Source organism: Protomyctophum parallelum, assembly GCF_964188405.1.
Source record: "Protomyctophum parallelum genome assembly, chromosome: 14".
Classification (NCBI taxonomy): Eukaryota; Metazoa; Chordata; class Actinopteri; order Myctophiformes; family Myctophidae; genus Protomyctophum; species Protomyctophum parallelum.
Window position 1 is genome coordinate 31,839,912 of NC_139709.1, and position 24,241 is coordinate 31,864,152.

Consider the following 24,241-nt stretch of genomic DNA (forward strand, 5'->3'; position numbering starts at 1 on the left):
GTGCGTGCGCTAATATTAACTCAGCATTTTGCACTGACTCACAATCTACTTTTATATCAACAATAGATATATTTACGTCAACTACATTTTAGATAGGACAGGTCTCAAAGGGACATTGAGTCAATCTCCTCTCATAGCAGTAAAATGTGTATCATTATTATTATTATAGTCCTATTGTCCACACCAAACCATCTGGACGCACTGTGGCGAAAGCATACATTAGGTGGATGTTACCTCGGGGTCCGTAATAGTTGCCCCTGTACGGGATGATGTCTCTCTGTGTTTCTGTCACACTTTAGACATGTCAGACACACTACACGCATTGTGCTAATTGCTGTTCATTTGTTGTGCTCCTCATTTCTCAAATGCAGGGAGTTGTAAGTTGTGGAGACGTTGGAGGCAGCTCAAGTTTGTGTACAGAATTGATTTCCTCGGGCTGTCTCCGCAATCTAGGGCTCACTGTCACGTCTGCGTCCCTTTACTTTAACAGTGCCTTAGGATTAGTTCTCCATAGACACGCCACTTTATTGTAAAACCCTCATGTTTCCCCTTTGCAGGTTTAGATGCACGTATGTACAGTATTTATTATTACATTTTTTTATCGGCACGTCATTGTGTGTATGACATCGAGTATGCACAGTGGAATTGTACTATGATATTGTGGGTGTGGCTTGTAACGTCGGTTAAAACAGACATTATGCTGAGATCAATTATCGTCCGACAACGACTAATGTCATCATCGCGTCTGGTGTCTTCACACCATCTGTCTTCGCAGTCACTGTTAAACATGCAGTAGTTCTGAGGAGGCTGTAGCTGACGTTCTTATCATGGCCAACCCTCTCACACTATGGCTTCGTATCCAGTATCCACTAATACACCAGTCTATGAATCATATCGACTGGACAAAGGTGCTAAGTTTTCACCCTTAAAAGTGTTGAATAGGTTTTGTTACTTAGCTTTGTTTTTGTTTTGTTTTATGGTTTGGTCATTTTAAGAAACACTAGCTGAAAATGAAACATGCCAAAATACCTTGTTTTCAGCACAGCTTTACTCTACACATTTCATTTTCTATGAATGAAATAGAGAGGCTAATTCATTTTGTGTGTATTTAATCATGAAAGTGTGTCTGAACATGTGATGTTGATTTGAAATAAAAAAATATATAATATACATTTGAATCTGTGCATCATATTTTCTCATGTTGAATTATGACGGTGTGAAATGTTTTGTTTGTGGCAAAAATCCCACACAGCGCTTCCCGTCTGCAGAAGTTGATAATGTGAATTCACTCGACCGGGATGGTTTACCAGGCTAGTGATATCTTTTAGCATCTTTTAGCTTACTGTATACGCCCAAAGTCAGAGCAAATGGCATAAAGATAAACCCTAGTCAACAAACAACAGGATAGTTGCATAAGTAGAGTGGGAAAATAATAATGTAGTTCTTTAACATGGATACTACTGTAGTAAACATGAACACCTACCATCTGTCTAAAGACGCCATCTAAATAATACTGAGTATTTGTGGTCAAGCAAAAGCAACTTTACAAGAACACTTTAACAAGTAACCAATATGCATAAAGCACCTATCACACGTTGATGAGGGATACAATGAGATTAGGATATGAGTTTAGAATGTATTATAATAATCACTGGTGATGTATTTTTATCTGAGTCACTATCATCATTTGATTCATTTGGAACTTTAAGTATAGTGATTCTATTCAAGAAAACCACACACCCGTGAAAGGGTGTGTGGTTTTCAATTTTTTGGGCGTGGTGATATGGACACAAAAAACATAGTTCCGTGTGATAGAGGGGTCAAAAATGAATGAAATTTGCACTAATACTTTAGAAATAGGTCATCAATACAAATGACGTTAGTTTTGTGGATTCATTTACTTTCAATGCGTGGCCCCCTGTGCCCCCCACAAAATGTACTACTTAATATTTCACCAAAACCCCACCAAAACCCCGACCACAGGACTCGGGCAATCAATTAATACAGTTGCAACCACTATATTAATGGCAAGTACGTATTTCATACAGCTTAAGGAACTGGATCGGAACTGTCCCCATAACGTAATCTCTTGAGATATTGCTTTGACATGAGCATTTTCTATAGACATTATTGCAAGATATGTGTTAACTTGTAACATGTGAAGCAAATTCCTCTTTGTAATTGTTTTGTGTCAACACATGAACTGTCAAAATGATAAACACTGTAACAAACAACCATGAACGGTATTATTACATAGGATGTTTTCTTTATAATTTGTAGTTCTAAAGCTCACAATTTACCAAAAAAACGATTTCTCCTCTTGTGAAAATCATGACTCTACCTGTGAACGTTTGACGCTGTTACGGTAAGCTATGTTTTCTTTCCTGGGCAGATTTCCCCAACCCTGGATTGCTCAACAATGGAAATTCTGCAAGAGTCAACCACTGTATATAAGCACTACCACCGTACAGTTTAGGAAATAGACACAAAGATGAAGACTCAAATGAGTATGACATTGTTCTTCACTCTTGCTTTGCTGGCTAGAGCTGAACCCAACTATGAAGACTTCATCTTAAACCTCAAATTTCCTCTGCAGAACTACCGCCTGCTTCACAATGATGTCCACATTGAAACTGTGAGTATGTCTTACTTGTATTTGCACAAACTATAGTCAAAACAACATGTTGGAAATGGAAAGTCATATTACACTGACACTTCAATAGTCTTTTTTGAAGATTTTGACATTAATTTCTTCCTGGAAATGAATAAAGATCTCATCTTATCTATTTTATTTTATGACAGCTGCAGCCCGAGGATGCCGACCTATCTGCCGTTTCTTTCAGAAGGCTGATATTTACTGCACAAGAGACAGAGTGTAACTCCACAAGTGACACATCGTGTTCTCTGAAGAAACATGGGGTAGGCCTACGTTTAAGTAGCTATATAAGAATAAATTTATAATTGAAAGGTGACTGCAACTATGAAGAGTGTTTGGTCAACACATTGTGTTCAGAGTGAATTACAAGTATGTTCTTCGGGTCTTCAATAAAACATTTAATTAAAATTATTTTTTTCAGAAAAGAATGTTGTGCGACATGGATATTACTCACCCAGTTCAAGACGTTGACGAGATCAGTGCCTTTGAAATCAGATGTGATGTGGCAGAACAAGATTTGCAGGTACATAATTGCATGCAGACCGTGACCAATATCTGTAGTGTTTAAAGATGCTATAGTACCGGTATTTTATTTGAGTATTCAGATGATACACCTTTTCCCTAAGTGTCACTGTCCATTATGCCAGACGTATAGGCTACTTGGTTATACGAAGGTGTTCCACACAAAAAAAGTAATCAGATCAGACGTTGTGTTATGAACTTGTAGATCTGCTATTTTCGACACAGGACACCATCGTACAACTAAATATTAACCAGGCTTTTACTTGATCTCTTGTCTCCTGTAATGACAGAAGAAGATCAGGACAAGAAGAAGCAAGTCTGGCAAAGGCTCCGGACGCAGTGGTCGTGGTGGAAAGGGAGGAGGTCGAGGAGGCCGTCCTGGATCTGGCTCCTCGATTGCTGGAGGTGGAAACAGAGGAAACAGCGGAACTCAAACTGCATAACATTATGACAGTCTCTTTTGTTGTTCTTGCTGGGAGCAACTGGTACTGTATGGTTGCCGTTGCTTCATTGAAATATACTGGATATTTTTATTTCGTAAACTGCTGTTCATTTGACCAACTTTCTAAACATGCTGTATTTTTGTAATCTGTATTAAAGTACTGTTCTCACAAAAACAAAACTAGATTTGTTCATTGCCAAGCAAACCTGGTATTTATTTATTTAACAGGGACAATGCACATTAATCAACACGTCATTTTTCAAATCCATGTAAATGGGCCAGAGTTAGCCATAAGGTAGTTTTTATGTGTAGTCCCTGAGCAGGCTCTTAAAAGTGGTAAAAGGGTATCCGACTATCCGTACAAAAACATACATTACAAAAACAAGTAAACATAATACATGGGGCAGAACAATTACAGTGAAAAGTGACACAAGTGACAGAAGAAGCTAGTAATAATAAAATGACACCTCTTAAGGTAGAAGATTATAGCATGCATGAAGAGTTTAACTGTGTCTGTTGTTAAATATGGTCTTCCCAGGATCTCCTCACTGGTCAACAAAACCACCTTGACAGGAGCCCTCATACAAGTCTTCTTCGACTATGCACCTCTTGGTACCACAGCACCTAAAAGGCCCATAAAACAAGGCTCCTGACTTCCCAAAACAAACTGGTCGGACTCCTACTTGGCCTCACCCCTCGAACCCACCTCACCCCTGCCTATTTTGAAAAGAAAAAAGATTTGGTTGCCCCCCTGTAGAAACTCAGAGGACCCCCTAAGTGTCCCGGACCCCATGTTGAAGACGATCTGAACTGTTAGTAAAGATGACTTACTGGATAGAGGTAGCATCTAACCCATATCACTTATCACTTGCATCCTTTGTTTCCAGCTGTTGACAGTATCTCACTCTCTCTCCCTCACGCCGCGCGCACACACGCACAATACGCATCAATTCAATTCAATTCAATTTGACTGCATCAGTCCCAGTGTGTCTTTGTTCTATTCAGTTTGGAAGTAAAATCGATTCCCTGAATTAAGATTGCGACTATACATTTTCACTTTTCTCATGTATTCCTCCATTGGCCACTTTATACACAGAAGATAAAGACTAATCTGAGACTAATCTCATGAACAGAGTCCATACCGCTGCTTGTCTGCGGGTCGTGGACAGGAAGCTATATGGACCTTCCAGCTGCCCTCTTCCATCACATCGATGTCCACCCACAGCTCTCTGCTGGCAGGGTCTCCTGAGCCGTACATTTCAGATGTATAGTAGATGTGATCAATGTCCTGTCTCCTGTCAAACGAAAACTCTGTTGTAACTTATAGAAGTCCATTGGTCCAAAAATGTAGATGGGTGCATTCTCAGAGCATGTTTATTTGAATGGTAATTTTTTTTTAAAGACCCGCCTTACAATGTGTCTGATTGGCTCCCAGGCAGGCATTGTTTTATTGAGGTTAGGTTCACTGGTCTAGACTCTGGTGTAAGTTCTGCTTTAACTGCTCATAAATAGTGTACTGCACTGTACTACAATATTCACCTATACCACTATCTGTGTAGAATTGTCATGTCCTTCGTCAGTCAGCAGGTCAGGGTGGACCTCATCCTGGGGCTCCTCTTCATTTATGTCGGCCCCTACTTCTGGAGGGGCCAGTGTCTTGGTATCAGGCTGGTAGACTCCTATGGATCATAAATGGAATTCATTATCGTCACCTCTTTCTTCGTGTTTGCGAGAACCTTTAAAGGTCGAAATTTACCACCGGGAAAGCATTTGTGTCAATTTTGAGTTGGCTATTCAAAAATGGCAGCTATACAAGCAGACAGCTGTTTTTGAATAATCTTTAAAGTGTTTGAAAATGTTAGTTAACTTTAGAAGTGTCCTTGAGCATTGCAAGACGCTGAACCCCTATAGTCGCGCCCGATGAGCAGGTTGGTGCCTTGTATGGTTTCCTCCACCATCGGTGTGTGAATGGGTGAATGTAATGCACAATCTATGTAAAGCACCATGGATGAAGGCGCTATATAAATGCACTATTTACCATTTACCTAACAGCACCCCATAATGCCTAATCAATGCGTAAACCTCTTTATATCCAAAAGGGTGTCCAATGAGCATTGCACCTACAGTATTAGCAGTGCCTGTGTGGCTCTCTAGGGCCTGATGCTCTAGTATCATTTTATACATGCAGTTACTACAGTTAACTGTAATGTAGTGGAGAAAGTAGACATTGTGTCGTCTCAGGATGGAATGACATTTATGTAGCTTAAACTTTATAATGACCATTCACTTAACGGTCAAAATACAAGATTGTTATTTATTTGTTGGTTGTATGTAGACTCTCTTTATTTTTGCCACAAAAAATAGAGATGCAATAGAAATGTGATAGGCTTACTTGGTGTGAATGATGTGCAACATGCACAGGACCAGAACACTATTGTTTAGTCTACTCTACAATCTACATCATCAAATACAAGAAGCCTATACTACCTCTTTACGGGAGGCATACTATGTCCAGAGGTCATATACAGGCTAGACCATTTTGGTCACATCAATTGCTTTCATGCCATGTCTGATTATTAAAATATATATATATATATATATGTTTAAAAGAGGAAAAAAACAATTTCGAGACTTACCATAAGCAGACATTTACATCCAACTGACTTATAATTAAGTGTAAAGCCGGCATGCATCGCCATACCCGTGGTGAGATGGACTATTTTTGCTAACCACCATGCTTCCCGAATCCCAATCATAGTTCGAACTTGATATCGATAGAAAGTAGAAACTCAAACTTTTTTAATGTCATATTTAGACAGACGAGCGCAATATCCATGAAGTCCCTCCCAGCACTGACAACACCCCATAGCCTGAAGTGACCTGGCTGAGCGGCTCGGCCAATAGAGAATGACGGGACGGGGTGGAGCCGCTGTGTGTGTATGTGCGTGCGTGCGTGTGCGTGCGCGTGTCCTATTCAGCTATATTTGGTGATCTTAATTTAATTTTGGGCCTACAGACAGAATAGCCCTGAAATTAAAAACAATCAAACAAAAAAAACAACTTCACTCTTAAACAACACAGATGGTAGACTTAATCTACATGTTAATTTCACTCATCCATAATATGGATGAGTGAAATCAACATGTACATTTTAACATATTATGTTAAAATGTTATACTTTCAAAGTGTTTTAGTGGTCAGCTGCTCGGTTGCTAGGCTACAGTGCGCAGTTCAACAGAGCGGGAATGGCCACGCACTAGCCACGCACACAGCACCTGTGTGAACCTTGACAATGGACCAATCACGAGCTTGGGTGCGGGAGGGGGAGGGGCAAATAGTCATGGTCCGAACGCGCAGTGTACCAGAACATCAGAAGACCACCACCCTCCACCCTGACCAGCAGCACTCACAACGGTGCTGCCCGGCGCCCGCAACTGACTGTTGACTAGTCTGTCTCGGCGCTGTTTTTCCTTTATTTTTAGACGATGTGAGTGGGCTCTCAGATTGGCAACTGACCAACGACACCGACCGTACGCACCGTGACGGTGTGACCCCAACTTGAACTGGTCTGGACGGTGAAAGAGGATTAAGGAGCAGCCGCAACGGCTCGTTTCGCCAGCAGATGGCCCTCCAAGCTTGGCGACGTCCACTAGGCCGTACTTCACTGGATACCGTTACATGTCATGCATGCAGGTAGGTAGATGATTTATTTTAAGAATTAGGCAGGAATCAGGATCATTAGGCCTATGTTTCGTGTTTGTGTGTTTAGGCCTTTAGGGTTAGTGCTGGTCAGAGCCATCTAACAGTCTAAAGGTGGTTGCACACTGGACACGTATTTCGGAAAAATTATGTTAAATTGCAAGCAATTTTGGCCTGGGGCCACAAAGCACCATCGATTTTGCAGTCTGGGAAACGGTTTTGATCGTGTCATTTTCAGCTGCCGTTAAGTTTAGCTAGCAATTGGCTTGCTGCCTTGTTTTGTCGCTACCGTCCGTTCAGGACAAGCTAGTAGCAACTGTAATCATGTTGAATGCGAATGTCATCGGGTGCTAATAATATGTACACCATGTTCCCGCGACCTATTTAAAACTGACGTCCGAATTGAATTGTTTTTTCAAACACAGAGATTAGGCTATGTTAATGTCAGTTGTAATATGCTAATGCTAACGGGGTACACTGATTTAAAAACGTTTCCTTCGTAACGTTAACTGGGTGCGGAGATGGGTCGTACGTTGAGAGAGCCTGTGTATTTTTGAATTTGGGAGTTGTGAGCTTTCGACCAATGAGAGTGACTCATTCCGCGGTGACGTCGGGCGGTCAATCACGACAGTCATTTTCCGGGACTTCCCAACCATATTATTAGATATACTGTATGTCTGCACTCTGCTAGTCTCGCGTTGCCAGACTGTTGGTGCTTGTTGGAGATTGTGGAATAGTTGTCTGGCTAGTAGTGGCTACGCGAGACTAGCACTTTGCTGTTGCCATGTCCGCTTATTATAAGCAACGTTCGTGTTTTTCCCGAGATTTGTTTGACAATAGCTGGACTACAGCTCAGGACGCGAATCGATGTGAGCTTGTAGATTGGTTATTTTCAAATATCCAATGCATATAGTTTTAAAGTCATTATGTGGCCTCATAGTCGCTTCTTCTTTCGGCAGTTTCTGGCTTGTTTTCATAGACCTGGTTACTTATTTCTCCCGCAAAATATGGCAACGCTGCTCGTACAGTGGACCCGAATGTTTAGGATTTACTCGTTTTACCAGTGGAGGCCGCTAAAGTTCTGTAAGTAATCCAAAATGAAACATTTGAGTTCATTATTTGCGTGTGTGTTATTTGTCCCGTTAGAAAGACGCTGTAATGGTTTGTTGTCTGTTGGCATGGTTAAATAAGTTGTGGTTGGTTAAAATCTTATTGAAGGTTGGTTGGTTGGTTGTACATAGTTGTTGTTGAGGCTTGATTGATGGATGATGGGTCATATTTCCCTTATTATGCATTTATTTATCCCTTATTTAACATTGTTTAACATGTATTTTAATCTGTACATAATTAATGTTTCACTTATGTTATTGTACTAGTGTTATATGCTATTACTGTCATGTGTAGATTGTATTTGTATTAGGCTATATTAGGGTTGTTACTGGTGTTAGATGTGCAGACCAGGTTTTCTTTTTTTCCAGGCTAAGGAAGGACTCCTTAGCTTCCCACTGCATAGCCTTGGTCCAGTGCTTACAGTGAGTCTCTCTCACTGTCAGACACCCATGCACTCCTCACTAGCAGCTTTTCCCACTGTGTACGAGGGTTTACAATTCCCAGAAGAAGAAAAAAAACGACATAACTACTTTCAGTATACTTATTTTCAGTAGTGTATTGTGTTTTGCGCTTGCTGTTTGTAATTTTGTGTGTCATTTTACAGGTAGAAGCTGAACTCCATAAAAAGGGCGGACGAATGATAGAAGGAACTAAGTGAAACGCTGATGTGCAGTCTGTGGACATGAAACTGGGGAGAAGATGAGGTATCAGTTCGATCTGAAGGCATTGAGAACATTTCATTCCACCAGAGGAGGTAAGATGGAAGCTGATGGAATGATATTTTCCCAAGGCCCACGATAAATTCAGACGAACATTTTTGTCCTTCCTCCAGCTCGTTCACTGGTAAATATGAGAATGTTTCCTGTCATTACTACATATGCTTCCTTTTCCCTGTACGGTAGGTGAAATGGGTAAGGTATATGTAACAATTTCCACGTAACTGTATTGTTTTCAGTAGCCTATTTGATTGTGTTTTGCCACTTGCTGTTTGTAATGTGTGATCTTATAATCATCTCATTTTGTGTGTCATTTTACAGGTAGAAGCTGAAATCCAGAAAAAGGGAAGATGAAAGCGACGAGGAAGTGAAATGCTGAACTTTGTGGACAGGAAGGTGGACATGAAGCTGGAGAGAAGATGAGGTATCAGTTCGATCTGAAGGCATTGAGAACATTTCATTCCACCAGAGGAGGTAAGATGGAAGCTGATGGAATGATATTTTCCCAAGGCCCACGATAAATTCAGACGAACATTTTTGTCCTTCCTCCAGCTCGTTCACTGGTAAATATGAGAATGTTTCCTGTCATTACTACATGTGCTTCCTGTTCCCTGTACGGTAGGTGAAATGGGTAAGGTATATGTAACAATTTCCACTTAACTGTATTGTTTTCAGTAGCCTATTTGATTGTGTTTTGCCACTTGCTGTTTGTAATGTGTGATTAATCATCTCATTTTGTGTGTCATTTTACAGGTAGAAGCTGAAATCCAGAAAAAGGGAAGATGAAAGCGACGAGGAAGTGAAATGCTGAAGTTTGTGGACAGGAAGGTGGACATGAAGCTGGAGAGAAGATGAGGTATCAGTTCGATCTGAAGGCATTGAGAACATTTCATTCCACCAGAGGAGGTAAGATGGAAGCTGATGGAATGATATTTTCCCAAGGCCCACGATAAATTCAGACGAACATTTTTGTCCTTCCTCCAGCTCGTTCACTGGTAAATATGAGAATGTTTCCTGTCATTACTACATATGCTTCCTTTTCCCTGTACGGTAGGTGAAATGGGTAAGGTATATGTAACAATTTCCACGTAACTGTATTGTTTTCAGTAGCCTATTTGATTGTGTTTTGCCACTTGCTGTTTGTAATGTGTGATCTTATAATCATCTCATTTTGTGTGTCATTTTACAGGTAGAAGCTGAAATCCAGAAAAAGGGAAGATGAAAGCGACGAGGAAGTGAAATGCTGAACTTTGTGGACAGGAAGGTGGACATGAAGCTGGAGAGAAGATGAGGTATCAGTTCGATCTGAAGGCATTGAGAACATTTCATTCCACCAGAGGAGGTAAGATGGAAGCTGATGGAATGATATTTTCCCAAGGCCCACGATAAATTCAGACGAACATTTTTGTCCTTCCTCCAGCTCGTTCACTGGTAAATATGAGAATGTTTCCTGTCATTACTACATGTGCTTCCTGTTCCCTGTACGGTAGGTGAAATGGGTAAGGTATATGTAACAATTTCCACTTAACTGTATTGTTTTCAGTAGCCTATTTGATTGTGTTTTGCCACTTGCTGTTTGTAATGTGTGATTAATCATCTCATTTTGTGTGTCATTTTACAGGTAGAAGCTGAAATCCAGAAAAAGGGAAGATGAAAGCGACGAGGAAGTGAAATGCTGAAGTTTGTGGACAGGAAGGTGGACATGAAGCTGGAGAGAAGATGAGGTATCAGTTCGATCTGAAGGCATTGAGAACATTTCATTCCACCAGAGGAGGTAAGATGGAAGCTGATGGAATGATATTTTCCCAAGGCCCACGATAAATTCAGACGAACATTTTTGTCCTTCCTCCAGCTCGTTCACTGGTAAATATGAGAATGTTTCCTGTCATTACTACATATGCTTCCTTTTCCCTGTACGGTAGGTGAAATGGGTAAGGTATATGTAACAATTTCCACTTAACTGTATTGTTTTCAGTAGCCTATTTGATTGTGTTTTGCCACTTGCTGTTTGTAATGTGTGATCTTATAATCATCTCATTTTGTGTGTCATTTTACAGGTAGAAGCTGAAATCCAGAAAAAGGGAAGATGAAAGCGACGAGGAAGTGAAATGCTGAAGTTTGTGGACAGGAAGGTGGACATGAAGCTGGAGAGAAGATGAGGTATCAGTTCGATCTGAAGGCATTGAGAACATTTCATTCCACCAGAGGAGGTAAGATGGAAGCTGATGGAATGATATTTTCCCAAGGCCAACGATAAATTCAGACGAACATTTTTGTCCTTCCTCCAGCTCGTTCACTGGTAAATATGAGAATGTTTCCTGTCATTACTACATGTGCTTCCTGTTCCCTGTACGGTAGGTGAAATGGGTAAGGTATATGTAACAATTTCCACTTAACTGTATTGTTTTCAGTAGCCTATTTGATTGTGTTTTGCCACTTGCTGTTTGTAATGTGTGATTAATCATCTCATTTTGTGTGTCATTTTACAGGTAGAAGCTGACATCCAGAAAAAGGGAAGATGAAAGCGACGAGGAAGTGAAATGCTGAACTTTGTGGACAGGAAGGTGGACATGAAGCTGGAGAGAAGATGAGGTATCAGTTCGATCTGAAGGCATTGAGAACATTTCATTCCACCAGAGGAGGTAAGATGGAAGCTGATGGAATGATATTTTCCCAAGGCCCACGATAAATTCAGACGAACATTTTTGTCCTTCCTCCAGCTCGTTCACTGGTAAATATGAGAATGTTTCCTGCTATTACTACATGTGCTTCCTTTTCCCTGTACGGTAGGTGAAATGGGTAAGGTATATGTAACAATTTCCACTTAACTGTATTGTTTTCAGTAGCCTATTTGATTGTGTTTTGCCACTTGCTGTTTGTAATGTGTGATTAATCATCTCATTTTGTGTGTCATTTTACAGGTAGAAGCTGAAATCCAGAAAAAGGGAAGATGAAAGCGACGAGGAAGTGAAATGCTGAACTTTGTGGACAGGAAGGTGGACATGAAGCTGGAGAGAAGATGAGGTATCAGTTCGATCTGAAGGCATTGAGAACATTTCATTCCACCAGAGGCGGTAAGATGGAAGCTGATGGAATGATATTTTCCCAAGGCCCACGATAAATTCAGACGAACATTTTTGTCCTTCCTCCAGCTCGTTCACTGGTAAATATGAGAATGTTTCCTGTCATTACTACATGTGCTTCCTGTTCCCTGTACGGTAGGTGAAATGGGTAAGGTATATGTAACAATTTCCACTTAACTGTATTGTTTTCAGTAGCCTATTTGATTGTGTTTTGCCACTTGCTGTTTGTAATGTGTGATCTTATAATCATCTCATTTTGTGTGTCATTTTACAGGTAGAAGCTGAAATCCAGAAAAAAGGGAAGATGAAAGCGACGAGGAAGTGAAATGCTGAAGTTTGTGGACAGGAAGGTGGACATGAAGCTGGAGAGAAGATGAGGTATCAGTTCGATCTGAAGGCATTGAGAACATTTCATTCCACCAGAGGAGGTAAGATGGAAGCTGATGGAATGATATTTTCCCAAGGCCCACGATAAATTCAGACGAACATTTTTGTCCTTCCTCCAGCTCGTTCACTGGTAAATATGAGAATGTTTCCTGTCATTACTACATGTGCTTCCTGTTCCCTGTACGGTAGGTGAAATGGGTAAGGTATATGTAACAATTTCCACTTAACTGTATTGTTTTCAGTAGCCTATTTGATTGTGTTTTGCCACTTGCTGTTTGTAATGTGTGATTAATCATCTCATTTTGTGTGTCATTTTACAGGTAGAAGCTGAAATCCAGAAAAAGGGAAGATGAAAGCGACGAGGAAGTGAAATGCTGAAGTTTGTGGACAGGAAGGTGGACATGAAGCTGGAGAGAAGATGAGGTATCAGTTCGATCTGAAGGCATTGAGAACATTTCATTCCACCAGAGGAGGTAAGATGGAAGCTGATGGAATGATATTTTCCCAAGGCCCACGATAAATTCAGACGAACATTTTTGTCCTTCCTCCAGCTCGTTCACTGGTAAATATGAGAATGTTTCCTGTCATTACTACATATGCTTCCTTTTCCCTGTACGGTAGGTGAAATGGGTGAGGTATATGTAACAATTTCCACTTAACTGTATTGTTTTCAGTAGCCTATTTTATTGTGTTTTGCCACTTGCTGTTTGTAATGTGTGATCTTATAATCATCTCATTCTGTGTGTCATTTTACAGGTAGAAGCTGAAATCCAGAAAAAGGGAAGATGAAAGCGACGAGGAAGTGAAATGCTGAAGTTTGTGGACAGGAAGGTGGACATGAAGCTGGAGAGAAGATGAGGTATCAGTTCGATCTGAAGGCATTGAGAACATTTCATTCCACCAGAGGAGGTAAGATGGAAGCTGATGGAATGATATTTTCCCAAGGCCCACGATAAATTCAGACGAACATTTTTGTCCTTCCTCCAGCTCGTTCACTGGTAAATATGAGAATGTTTCCTGTCATTACTACATATGCTTCCTTTTCCCTGTACGGTAGGTGAAATGGGTAAGGTATATGTAACAATTTCCACTTAACTGTATTGTTTTCAGTAGCCTATTTGATTGTGTTTTGCCACTTGCTGTTTGTAATGTGTGATTAATCATCTCATTTTGTGTGTCATTTTACAGGTAGAAGCTGACATCCAGAAAAAGGGAAGATGAAAGCGACGAGGAAGTGAAATGCTGAACTTTGTGGACAGGAAGGTGGACATGAAGCTGGAGAGAAGATGAGGTATCAGTTCGATCTGAAGGCATTGAGAACATTTCATTCCACCAGAGGAGGTAAGATGGAAGCTGATGGAATGATATTTTCCCAAGGCCCACGATAAATTCAGACGAACATTTTTGTCCTTCCTCCAGCTCGTTCACTGGTAAATATGAGAATGTTTCCTGCTATTACTACATGTGCTTCCTTTTCCCTGTACGGTAGGTGAAATGGGTAAGGTATATGTAACAATTTCCACTTAACTGTATTGTTTTCAGTAGCCTATTTGATTGTGTTTTGCCACTTGCTGTTTGTAATGTGTGATTAATCATCTCATTTTGTGTGTCATTTTACAGGTAGAAGCTGAAATCCAGAAAAAGGGAAGATGAAAGCGACGAGGAAGTGAAATGCTGAAGTTTGTGGACAGGAAGGTGGACATGAAGCTGGAGAGAAGATGAGGTATCAGTTCGATCTGAAGGCATTGAGAACATTTCATTCCACCAGAGGAGGTAAGATGGAAGCTGATGGAATGATATTTTCCCAAGGCCCACGATAAATTCAGACGAACATTTTTGTCCTTCCTCCAGCTCGTTCACTGGTAAATATGAGAATGTTTCCTGTCATTACTACATGTGCTTCCTGTTCCCTGTACGGTAGGTGAAATGGGTAAGGTATATGTAACAATTTCCACTTAACTGTATTGTTTTCAGTAGCCTATTTGATTGTGTTTTGCCACTTGCTGTTTGTAATGTGTGATTAATCATCTCATTTTGTGTGTCATTTTACAGGTAGAAGCTGAAATCCAGAAAAAGGGAAGATGAAAGCGACGAGGAAGTGAAATGCTGAACTTTGTGGACAGGAAGGTGGACATGAAGCTGGAGAGAAGATGAGGTATCAGTTCGATCTGAAGGCATTGAGAACATTTCATTCCACCAGAGGAGGTAAGATGGAAGCTGATGGAATGATATTTTCCCAAGGCCCACGATAAATTCAGACGAACATTTTTGTCCTTCCTCCAGCTCGTTCACTGGTAAATATGAGAATGTTTCCTGTCATTACTACATGTGCTTCCTGTTCCCTGTACGGTAGGTGAAATGGGTAAGGTATATGTAACAATTTCCACTTAACTGTATTGTTTTCAGTAGCCTATTTGATTGTGTTTTGCCACTTGCTGTTTGTAATGTGTGATTAATCATCTCATTTTGTGTGTCATTTTACAGGTAGAAGCTGACATCCAGAAAAAGGGAAGATGAAAGCGACGAGGAAGTGAAATGCTGAACTTTGTGGACAGGAAGGTGGACATGAAGCTGGAGAGAAGATGAGGTATCAGTTCGATCTGAAGGCATTGAGAACATTTCATTCCACCAGAGGCGGTAAGATGGAAGCTGATGGAATGATATTTTCCCAAGGCCCACGATAAATTCAGACGAACATTTTTGTCCTTCCTCCAGCTCGTTCACTGGTAAATATGAGAATGTTTCCTGTCATTACTACATGTGCTTCCTGTTCCCTGTACGGTAGGTGAAATGGGTAAGGTATATGTAACAATTTCCACTTAACTGTATTGTTTTCAGTAGCCTATTTGATTGTGTTTTGCCACTTGCTGTTTGTAATGTGTGATCTTATAATCATCTCATTTTGTGTGTCATTTTACAGGTAGAAGCTGAAATCCAGAAAAAGGGAAGATGAAAGCGACGAGGAAGTGAAATGCTGAAGTTTGTGGACAGGAAGGTGGACATGAAGCTGGAGAGAAGATGAGGTATCAGTTCGATCTGAAGGCATTGAGAACATTTCATTCCACCAGAGGAGGTAAGATGGAAGCTGATGGAATGATATTTTCCCAAGGCCCACGATAAATTCAGACGAACATTTTTGTCCTTCCTCCAGCTCGTTCACTGGTAAATATGAGAATGTTTCCTGTCATTACTACATGTGCTTCCTGTTCCCTGTACGGTAGGTGAAATGGGTAAGGTATATGTAACAATTTCCACTTAACTGTATTGTTTTCAGTAGCCTATTTGATTGTGTTTTGCCACTTGCTGTTTGTAATGTGTGATTAATCATCTCATTTTGTGTGTCATTTTACAGGTAGAAGCTGACATCCAGAAAAAGGGAAGATGAAAGCGACGAGGAAGTGAAATGCTGAACTTTGTGGACAGGAAGGTGGACATGAAGCTGGAGAGAAGATGAGGTATCAGTTCGATCTGAAGGCATTGAGAACATTTCATTCCACCAGAGGAGGTAAGATGGAAGCTGATGGAATGATATTTTCCCAAGGCCCACGATAAATTCAGACGAACATTTTTGTCCTTCCTCCAGCTCGTTCACTGGTAAATATGAGAATGTTTCCTGCTATTACTACATGTGCTTCCTTTTCCCTGTACGGTAGGTGAAATGGGTAAGGTATATGTAACAATTTCCACTTAACTGTATTGTTTTCAGTAGCCTATTTGATTGTGTTTTGCCACTTGCTGTTTGTAATGTGTGATTAATCATCTCATTTTGTGTGTCATTTTACAGGTAGAAGCTGAAATCCAGAAAAAGGGAAGATGAAAGCGACGAGGAAGTGAAATGCTGAAGTCTGTGGACAGGAAGGTGGACATGAAGCTGGAGAGAAGATGAGGTATCAGTTCGATCTGAAGGCATTGAGAACATTTCATTCCACCAGAGGAGGTAAGATGGAAGCTGATGGAATGATATTTTCCCAAGGCCCACGATAAATTCAGACGAACATTTTTGTCCTTCCTCCAGCTCGTTCACTGGTAAATATGAAAATTTTTCCTGTCATTACTACATGTGCTTCCTGTTCCCTGTACGGTAGGTGAAATGGGTAAGGTATATGTAACAATTTCCACTTAACTGTATTGTTTTCAGTAGCCTATTTGATTGTGTTTTGCCACTTGCTGTTTGTAATGTGTGATTAATCATCTCATTTTGTGTGTCATTTTACAGGTAGAAGCTGACATCCAGAAAAAGGGAAGATGAAAGCGACGAGGAAGTGAAATGCTGAACTTTGTGGACAGGAAGGTGGACATGAAGCTGGAGAGAAGATGAGGTATCAGTTCGATCTGAAGGCATTGAGAACATTTCATTCCACCAGAGGAGGTAAGATGGAAGCTGATGGAATGATATTTTCCCAAGGCCCACGATAAATTCAGACGAACATTTTTGTCCTTCCTCCAGCTCGTTCACTGGTAAATATGAGAATGTTTCCTGCTATTACTACATGTGCTTCCTTTTCCCTGTACGGTAGGTGAAATGGGTAAGGTATATGTAACAATTTCCACTTAACTGTATTGTTTTCAGTAGCCTATTTGATTGTGTTTTGCCACTTGCTGTTTGTAATGTGTGATTAATCATCTCATTTTGTGTGTCATTTTACAGGTAGAAGCTGAAATCCAGAAAAAGGGAAGATGAAAGCGACGAGGAAGTGAAATGCTGAACTTTGTGGACAGGAAGGTGGACATGAAGCTGGAGAGAAGATGAGGTATCAGTTCGATCTGAAGGCATTGAGAACATTTCATTCCACCAGAGGAGGTAAGATGGAAGCTGATGGAATGATATTTTCCCAAGGCCCACGATAAATTCAGACGAACATTTTTGTCCTTCCTCCAGCTCGTTCACTGGTAAATATGAGAATGTTTCCTGCTATTACTACTTGTGCTTCCTTTTCCCTGTACGGTAGGTGAAATGGGTAAGGTATATGTAACAATTTCCACTTAACTGTATTGTTTTCAGTAGCCTATTTGATTGTGTTTTGCCACTTGCTGTTTGTAATGTGTGATTAATCATCTCATTTTGTGTGTCATTTTACAGGTAGAAGCTGAAATCCAGAAAAAGGGAAGATGAAAGCGACGAGGAAGTGAAATGCTGAAGTTTGTGGACAGGAAGGTGGACATGAAGCTGGAGAGAAGATGAGGTATCAGTTCGATCTGAAGGCATTGAGAACATTTCATTCCACCAGAGGAGGTAAGATGGAAGCTGATGGAATGATATTTTCCCAAGGCCCACGATAAATTCAGACGAACATTTTTGTCCTTCCTCCAGCTCGTTCACTGGTAAATATGAAATTTTTTCCTGTCATTACTACATGTGCTTCCTGTTCCCTGTACGGTAGGTGAAATGGGTAAGGTATATGTAACAATTTCCACTTAACTGTATTGTTTTCAGTAGCCTATTTGATTGTGTTTTGCCACTTGCTGTTTGTAATGTGTGATTAATCATCTCATTTTGTGTGTCATTTTACAGGTAGAAGCTGACATCCAGAAAAAGGGAAGATGAAAGCGACGAGGAAGTGAAATGCTGAACTTTGTGGACAGGAAGGTGGACATGAAGCTGGAGAGAAGATGAGGTATCAGTTCGATCTGAAGGCATTGAGAACATTTCATTCCACCAGAGGAGGTAAGATGGAAGCTGATGGAATGATATTTTCCCAAGGCCCACGATAAATTCAGACGAACATTTTTGTCCTTCCTCCAGCTCGTTCACTGGTAAATATGAGAATGTTTCCTGCTATTACTACATGTGCTTCCTTTTCCCTGTACGGTAGGTGAAATGGGTAAGGTATATGTAACAATTTCCACTTAACTGTATTGTTTTCAGTAGCCTATTTGATTGTGTTTTGCCACTTGCTGTTTGTAATGTGTGATTAATCATCTCATTTTGTGTGTCATTTTACAGGTAGAAGCTGAAATCCAGAAAAAGGGAAGATGAAAGCGACGAGGAAGTGAAATGCTGAACTTTGTGGACAGGAAGGTGGACATGAAGCTGGAGAGAAGATGAGGTATCAGTTCGATCTGAAGGCATTGAGAACATTTCATTCCACCAGAGGCGGTAAGATGGAAGCTGATGGAATGATATTTTCCCAAGGCCCACGATAAATTCAGACGAACATTTTTGTCCTTCCTCCAGCTCGTTCACTGGTAAATATGAGAATGTTTCCTGTCATTACTACATGTGCTTCCTGTTCCCTGTACGGTAGGTGAAATGGGTAAGGTATATGTAACAATTTCCACTTAACTGTATTGTTTTCAGTAGCCTATTTGATTGTGTTTTGCCACTTGCTGTTTGTAATGTGTGATCTTATAATCATCTCATTTTGTGTGTCATTTTACAGGTAGAAGCTGAAATCCAGAAAAAGGGAAGATGAAAGCGACGAGGAAGTGAAATGCTGAAGTTTGTGGACAGGAAGGTGGACATGAAGCTGGAGAGAAGATGAGGTATCAGTTCGATCTGAAGGCATTGAGAACATTTCATTCCACCAGAGGAGGTAAGATGGAAGCTGATGGAATGATATTTTCCCAAGGCCCACGATAAATTCAGACGAACATTTTTGTCCTTCCTCCAGCTCGTTCACTGGTAAATATGAGAATGTTTCCTGTCATTACTACATGTGCTTCCTGTTCCCTGTACGGTAGGTGAAATGGGTAAGGTATATGTAACAATTTCCACTTAACTGTATTGTTTTCAGTAGCCTATTTGATTGTGTTTTGCCACTTGCTGTTTGTAATGTGTGATTAATCATCTCATTTTGTGTGTCATTTTACAGGTAGAAGCTGAAATCCAGAAAAAGGGAAGATGAAAGCGACGAGGAAGTGAAATGCTGAAGTTTGTGGACAGGAAGGTGGACATGAAGCTGGAGAGAAGATGAGGTATCAGTTCGATCTGAAGGCATTGAGAACATTTCATTCCACCAGAGGAGGTAAGATGGAAGCTGATGGAATGATATTTTCCCAAGGCCCACGATAAATTCAGACGAACATTTTTGTCCTTCCTCCAGCTCGTTCACTGGTAAATATGAGAATGTTTCCTGTCATTACTACATGTGCTTCCTGTTCCCTGTACGGTAGGTGAAATGGGTAAGGTATATGTAACAATTTCCACTTAACTGTATTGTTTTCAGTAGCCTATTTGATTGTGTTTTGCCACTTGCTGTTTGTAATGTGTGATTAATCATCTCATTTTGTGTGTCATTTTACAGGTAGAAGCTGAAATCCAGAAAAAGGGAAGATGAAAGCGACGAGGAAGTGAAATGCTGAAGTTTGTGGACAGGAAGGTGGACATGAAGCTGGAGAGAAGATGAGGTATCAGTTCGATCTGAAGGCATTGAGAACATTTCATTCCACCAGAGGAGGTAAGATGGAAGCTGATGGAATGATATTTTCCCAAGGCCCACGATAAATTCAGACGAACATTTTTGTCCTTCCTCCAGCTCGTTCACTGGTAAATATGAGAATGTTTCCTGTCATTACTACATGTGCTTCCTGTTCCCTGTACGGTAGGTGAAATGGGTAAGGTATATGTAACAATTTCCACTTAACTGTATTGTTTTCAGTAGCCTATTTGATTGTGTTTTGCCACTTGCTGTTTGTAATGTGTGATTAATCATCTCATTTTGTGTGTCATTTTACAGGTAGAAGCTGAAATCCAGAAAAAGGGAAGATGAAAGCGACGAGGAAGTGAAATGCTGAACTTTGTGGACAGGAAGGTGGACATGAAGCTGGAGAGAAGATGAGGTATCAGTTCGATCTGAAGGCATTGAGAACATTTCATTCCACCAGAGGAGGTAAGATGGAAGCTGATGGAATGATATTTTCCCAAGGCCCACGATAAATTCAGACGAACATTTTTGTCCTTCCTCCAGCTCGTTCACTGGTAAATATGAGAATGTTTCCTGTCATTACTACATGTGCTTCCTGTTCCCTGTACGGTAGGTGAAATGGGTAAGGTATATGTAACAATTTCCACTTAACTGTATTGTTTTCAGTAGCCTATTTGATTGTGTTTTGCCACTTGCTGTTTGTAATGTGTGATTAATCATCTCATTTTGTGTGTCATTTTACAGGTAGAAGCTGACATCCAGAAAAAGGGAAGATGAAAGCGACGAGGAAGTGAAATGCTGAACTTTGTGGACAGGAAGGTGGACATGAAGCTGGAGAGAAGATGAGGTATCAGTTCGATCTGAAGGCATTGAGAACATTTCATTCCACCAGAGGCGGTAAGATGGAAGCTGATGGAATGATATTTTCCCAAGGCCCACGATAAATTCAGACGAACATTTTTGTCCTTCCTCCAGCTCGTTCACTGGTAAATATGAGAATGTTTCCTGTCATTACTACATGTGCTTCCTGTTCCCTGTACGGTAGGTGAAATGGGTAAGGTATATGTAACAATTTCCACTTAACTGTATTGTTTTCAGTAGCCTATTTGATTGTGTTTTGCCACTTGCTGTTTGTAATGTGTGATCTTATAATCATCTCATTTTGTGTGTCATTTTACAGGTAGAAGCTGAAATCCAGAAAAAGGGAAGATGAAAGCGACGAGGAAGTGAAATGCTGAAGTTTGTGGACAGGAAGGTGGACATGAAGCTGGAGAGAAGATGAGGTATCAGTTCGATCTGAAGGCATTGAGAACATTTCATTCCACCAGAGGAGGTAAGATGGAAGCTGATGGAATGATATTTTCCCAAGGCCCACGATAAATTCAGACGAACATTTTTGTCCTTCCTCCAGCTCGTTCACTGGTAAATATGAGAATGTTTCCTGTCATTACTACATGTGCTTCCTGTTCCCTGTACGGTAGGTGAAATGGGTAAGGTATATGTAACAATTTCCACTTAACTGTATTGTTTTCAGTAGCCTATTTGATTGTGTTTTGCCACTTGCTGTTTGTAATGTGTGATTAATCATCTCATTTTGTGTGTCATTTTACAGGTAGAAGCTGACATCCAGAAAAAGGGAAGATGAAAGCGACGAGGAAGTGAAATGCTGAACTTTGTGGACAGGAAGGTGGACATGAAGCTGGAGAGAAGATGAGGTATCAGTTCGATCTGAAGGCATTGAGAACATTTCATTCCACCAGAGGAGGTAAGATGGAAGCTGATGGAATGATATTTTCCCAAGGCCCACGATAAATTCAGACGAACATTTTTGTCCTTCCTCCAGCTCGTTCACTGGTAAATATGAGAATGTTTCCTGCTATTACTACATGTGCTTCCTTTTCCCTGTACGGTAGGTGAAATGGGTAAGGTATATGTAACAATTTCCACTTAACTGTATTGTTTTCAGTAGCCTATTTGATTGTGTTTTGCCACTTGCTGTTTGTAATGTGTGATTAATCATCTCATTTTGTGTGTCATTTTACAGGTAGAAGCTGAAATCCAGAAAAAGGGAAGATGAAAGCGACGAGGAAGTGAAATGCTGAAGTTTGTGGACAGGAAGGTGGACATGAAGCTGGAGAGAAGATGAGGTATCAGTTCGATCTGAAGGCATTGAGAACATTTCATTCCACCAGAGGAGGTAAGATGGAAGCTGATGGAATGATATTTTCCCAAGGCCCACGATAAATTCAGACGAACATTTTTGTCCTTCCTCCAGCTCGTTCACTGGTAAATATGATAATTTTTCCTGTCATTACTACATGTGCTTCCTGTTCCCTGTACGGTAGGTGAAATGGGTAAGGTATATGTAACAATTTCCACTTAACTGTATTGTTTTCAGTAGCCTATTTGATTGTGTTTTGCCACTTGCTGTTTGTAATGTGTGATTAATCATCTCATTTTGTGTGTCATTTTACAGGTAGAAGCTGACATCCAGAAAAAGGGAAGATGAAAGCGACGAGGAAGTGAAATGCTGAAGTTTGTGGACAGGAAGGTGGACATGAAGCTGGAGAGAAGATGAGGTATCAGTTCGATCTGAAGGCATTGAGAACATTTCATTCCACCAGAGGAGGTAAGATGGAAGCTGATGGAATGATATTTTCCCAAGGCCCACGATAAATTCAGACGAACATTTTTGTCCTTCCTCCAGCTCGTTCACTGGTAAATATGAGAATGTTTCCTGTCATTACTACATGTGCTTCCTGTTCCCTGTACGGTAGGTGAAATGGGTAAGGTATATGTAACAATTTCCACTTAACTGTATTGTTTTCAGTAGCCTATTTGATTGTGTTTTGCCACTTGCTGTTTGTAATGTGTGATTAATCATCTCATTTTGTGTGTCATTTTACAGGTAGAAGCTGAAATCCAGAAAAAGGGAAGATGAAAGCGACGAGGAAGTGAAATGCTGAAGTTTGTGGACAGGAAGGTGGACATGAAGCTGGAGAGAAGATGAGGTATCAGTTCGATCTGAAGGCATTGAGAACATTTCATTCCACCAGAGGAGGTAAGATGGAAGCTGATGGAATGATATTTTCCCAAGGCCCACGATAAATTCAGACGAACATTTTTGTCCTTCCTCCAGCTCGTTCACTGGTAAATATGAGAATGTTTCCTGTCATTACTACATGTGCTTCCTGTTCCCTGTACGGTAGGTGAAATGGGTAAGGTATATGTAACAATTTCCACTTAACTGTATTGTTTTCAGTAGCCTATTTGATTGTGTTTTGCCACTTGCTGTTTGTAATGTGTGATTAATCATCTCATTTTGTGTGTCATTTTACAGGTAGAAGCTGAAATCCAGAAAAAGGGAAGATGAAAGCGACGAGGAAGTGAAATGCTGAAGTTTGTGGACAGGAAGGTGGACATGAAGCTGGAGAGAAGATGAGGTATCAGTTCGATCTGAAGGCATTGAGAACATTTCATTCCACCAGAGGCGGTAAGATGGAAGCTGATGGAATGATATTTTCCCAAGGCCCACGATAAATTCAGACGAACATTTTTGTCCTTCCTCCAGCTCGTTCACTGGTAAATATGAGAATGTTTCCTGTCATTACTACATGTGCTTCCTGTTCCCTGTACGGTAGGTGAAATGGGTAAGGTATATGTAACAATTTCCACTTAACTGTATTGTTTTCAGTAGCCTATTTGATTGTGTTTTGCCACTTGCTGTTTGTAATGTGTGATCTTATAATCATCTCATTTTGTGTGTCATTTTACAGGTAGAAGCTGAAATCCAGAAAAAGGGAAGATGAAAGCGACGAGGAAGTGAAATGCTGAAGTTTGTGGACAGGAAGGTGGACATGAAGCTGGAGAGAAGATGAGGTATCAGTTCGATCTGAAGGCATTGAGAACATTTCATTCCACCAGAGGAGGTAAGATGGAAGCTGATGGAATGATATTTTCCCAAGGCCCACGATAAATTCAGACGAACATTTTTGTCCTTCCTCCAGCTCGTTCACTGGTAAATATGAGAATGTTTCCTGTCATTACTACATGTGCTTCCTGTTCCCTGTACGGTAGGTGAAATGGGTAAGGTATATGTAACAATTTCCACTTAACTGTATTGTTTTCAGTAGCCTATTTGATTGTGTTTTGCCACTTGCTGTTTGTAATGTGTGATTAATCATCTCATTTTGTGTGTCATTTTACAGGTAGAAGCTGAAATCCAGAAAAAGGGAAGATGAAAGCGACGAGGAAGTGAAATG

At 40.5% G+C, this 24,241-nt stretch overlaps 1 protein-coding gene across 1 annotated transcript in view; it reads left to right on the forward strand.

Annotated features, from left to right (window-relative positions):
* The first annotated feature begins 2,496 nt into the window (after positions 1-2,496).
* LOC310871459 (uncharacterized protein) overlaps positions 2,497-24,241 on the forward strand; it is a 42,567-nt gene continuing 20,822 nt past the window's right edge. Inside the window, exons 1-4 of the mRNA XM_083782992.1 lie at positions 2,497-2,635; positions 2,803-2,919; positions 3,078-3,179; positions 3,469-3,719. Of these exons, the coding sequence (XP_083639118.1) occupies positions 2,504-2,635; positions 2,803-2,919; positions 3,078-3,179; positions 3,469-3,621 (504 nt within the window). The 5' untranslated portion in view covers positions 2,497-2,503 and the 3' untranslated portion in view covers positions 3,622-3,719. Of the gene's footprint in view, positions 2,636-2,802; positions 2,920-3,077; positions 3,180-3,468 lie in introns of the transcript that reaches the window.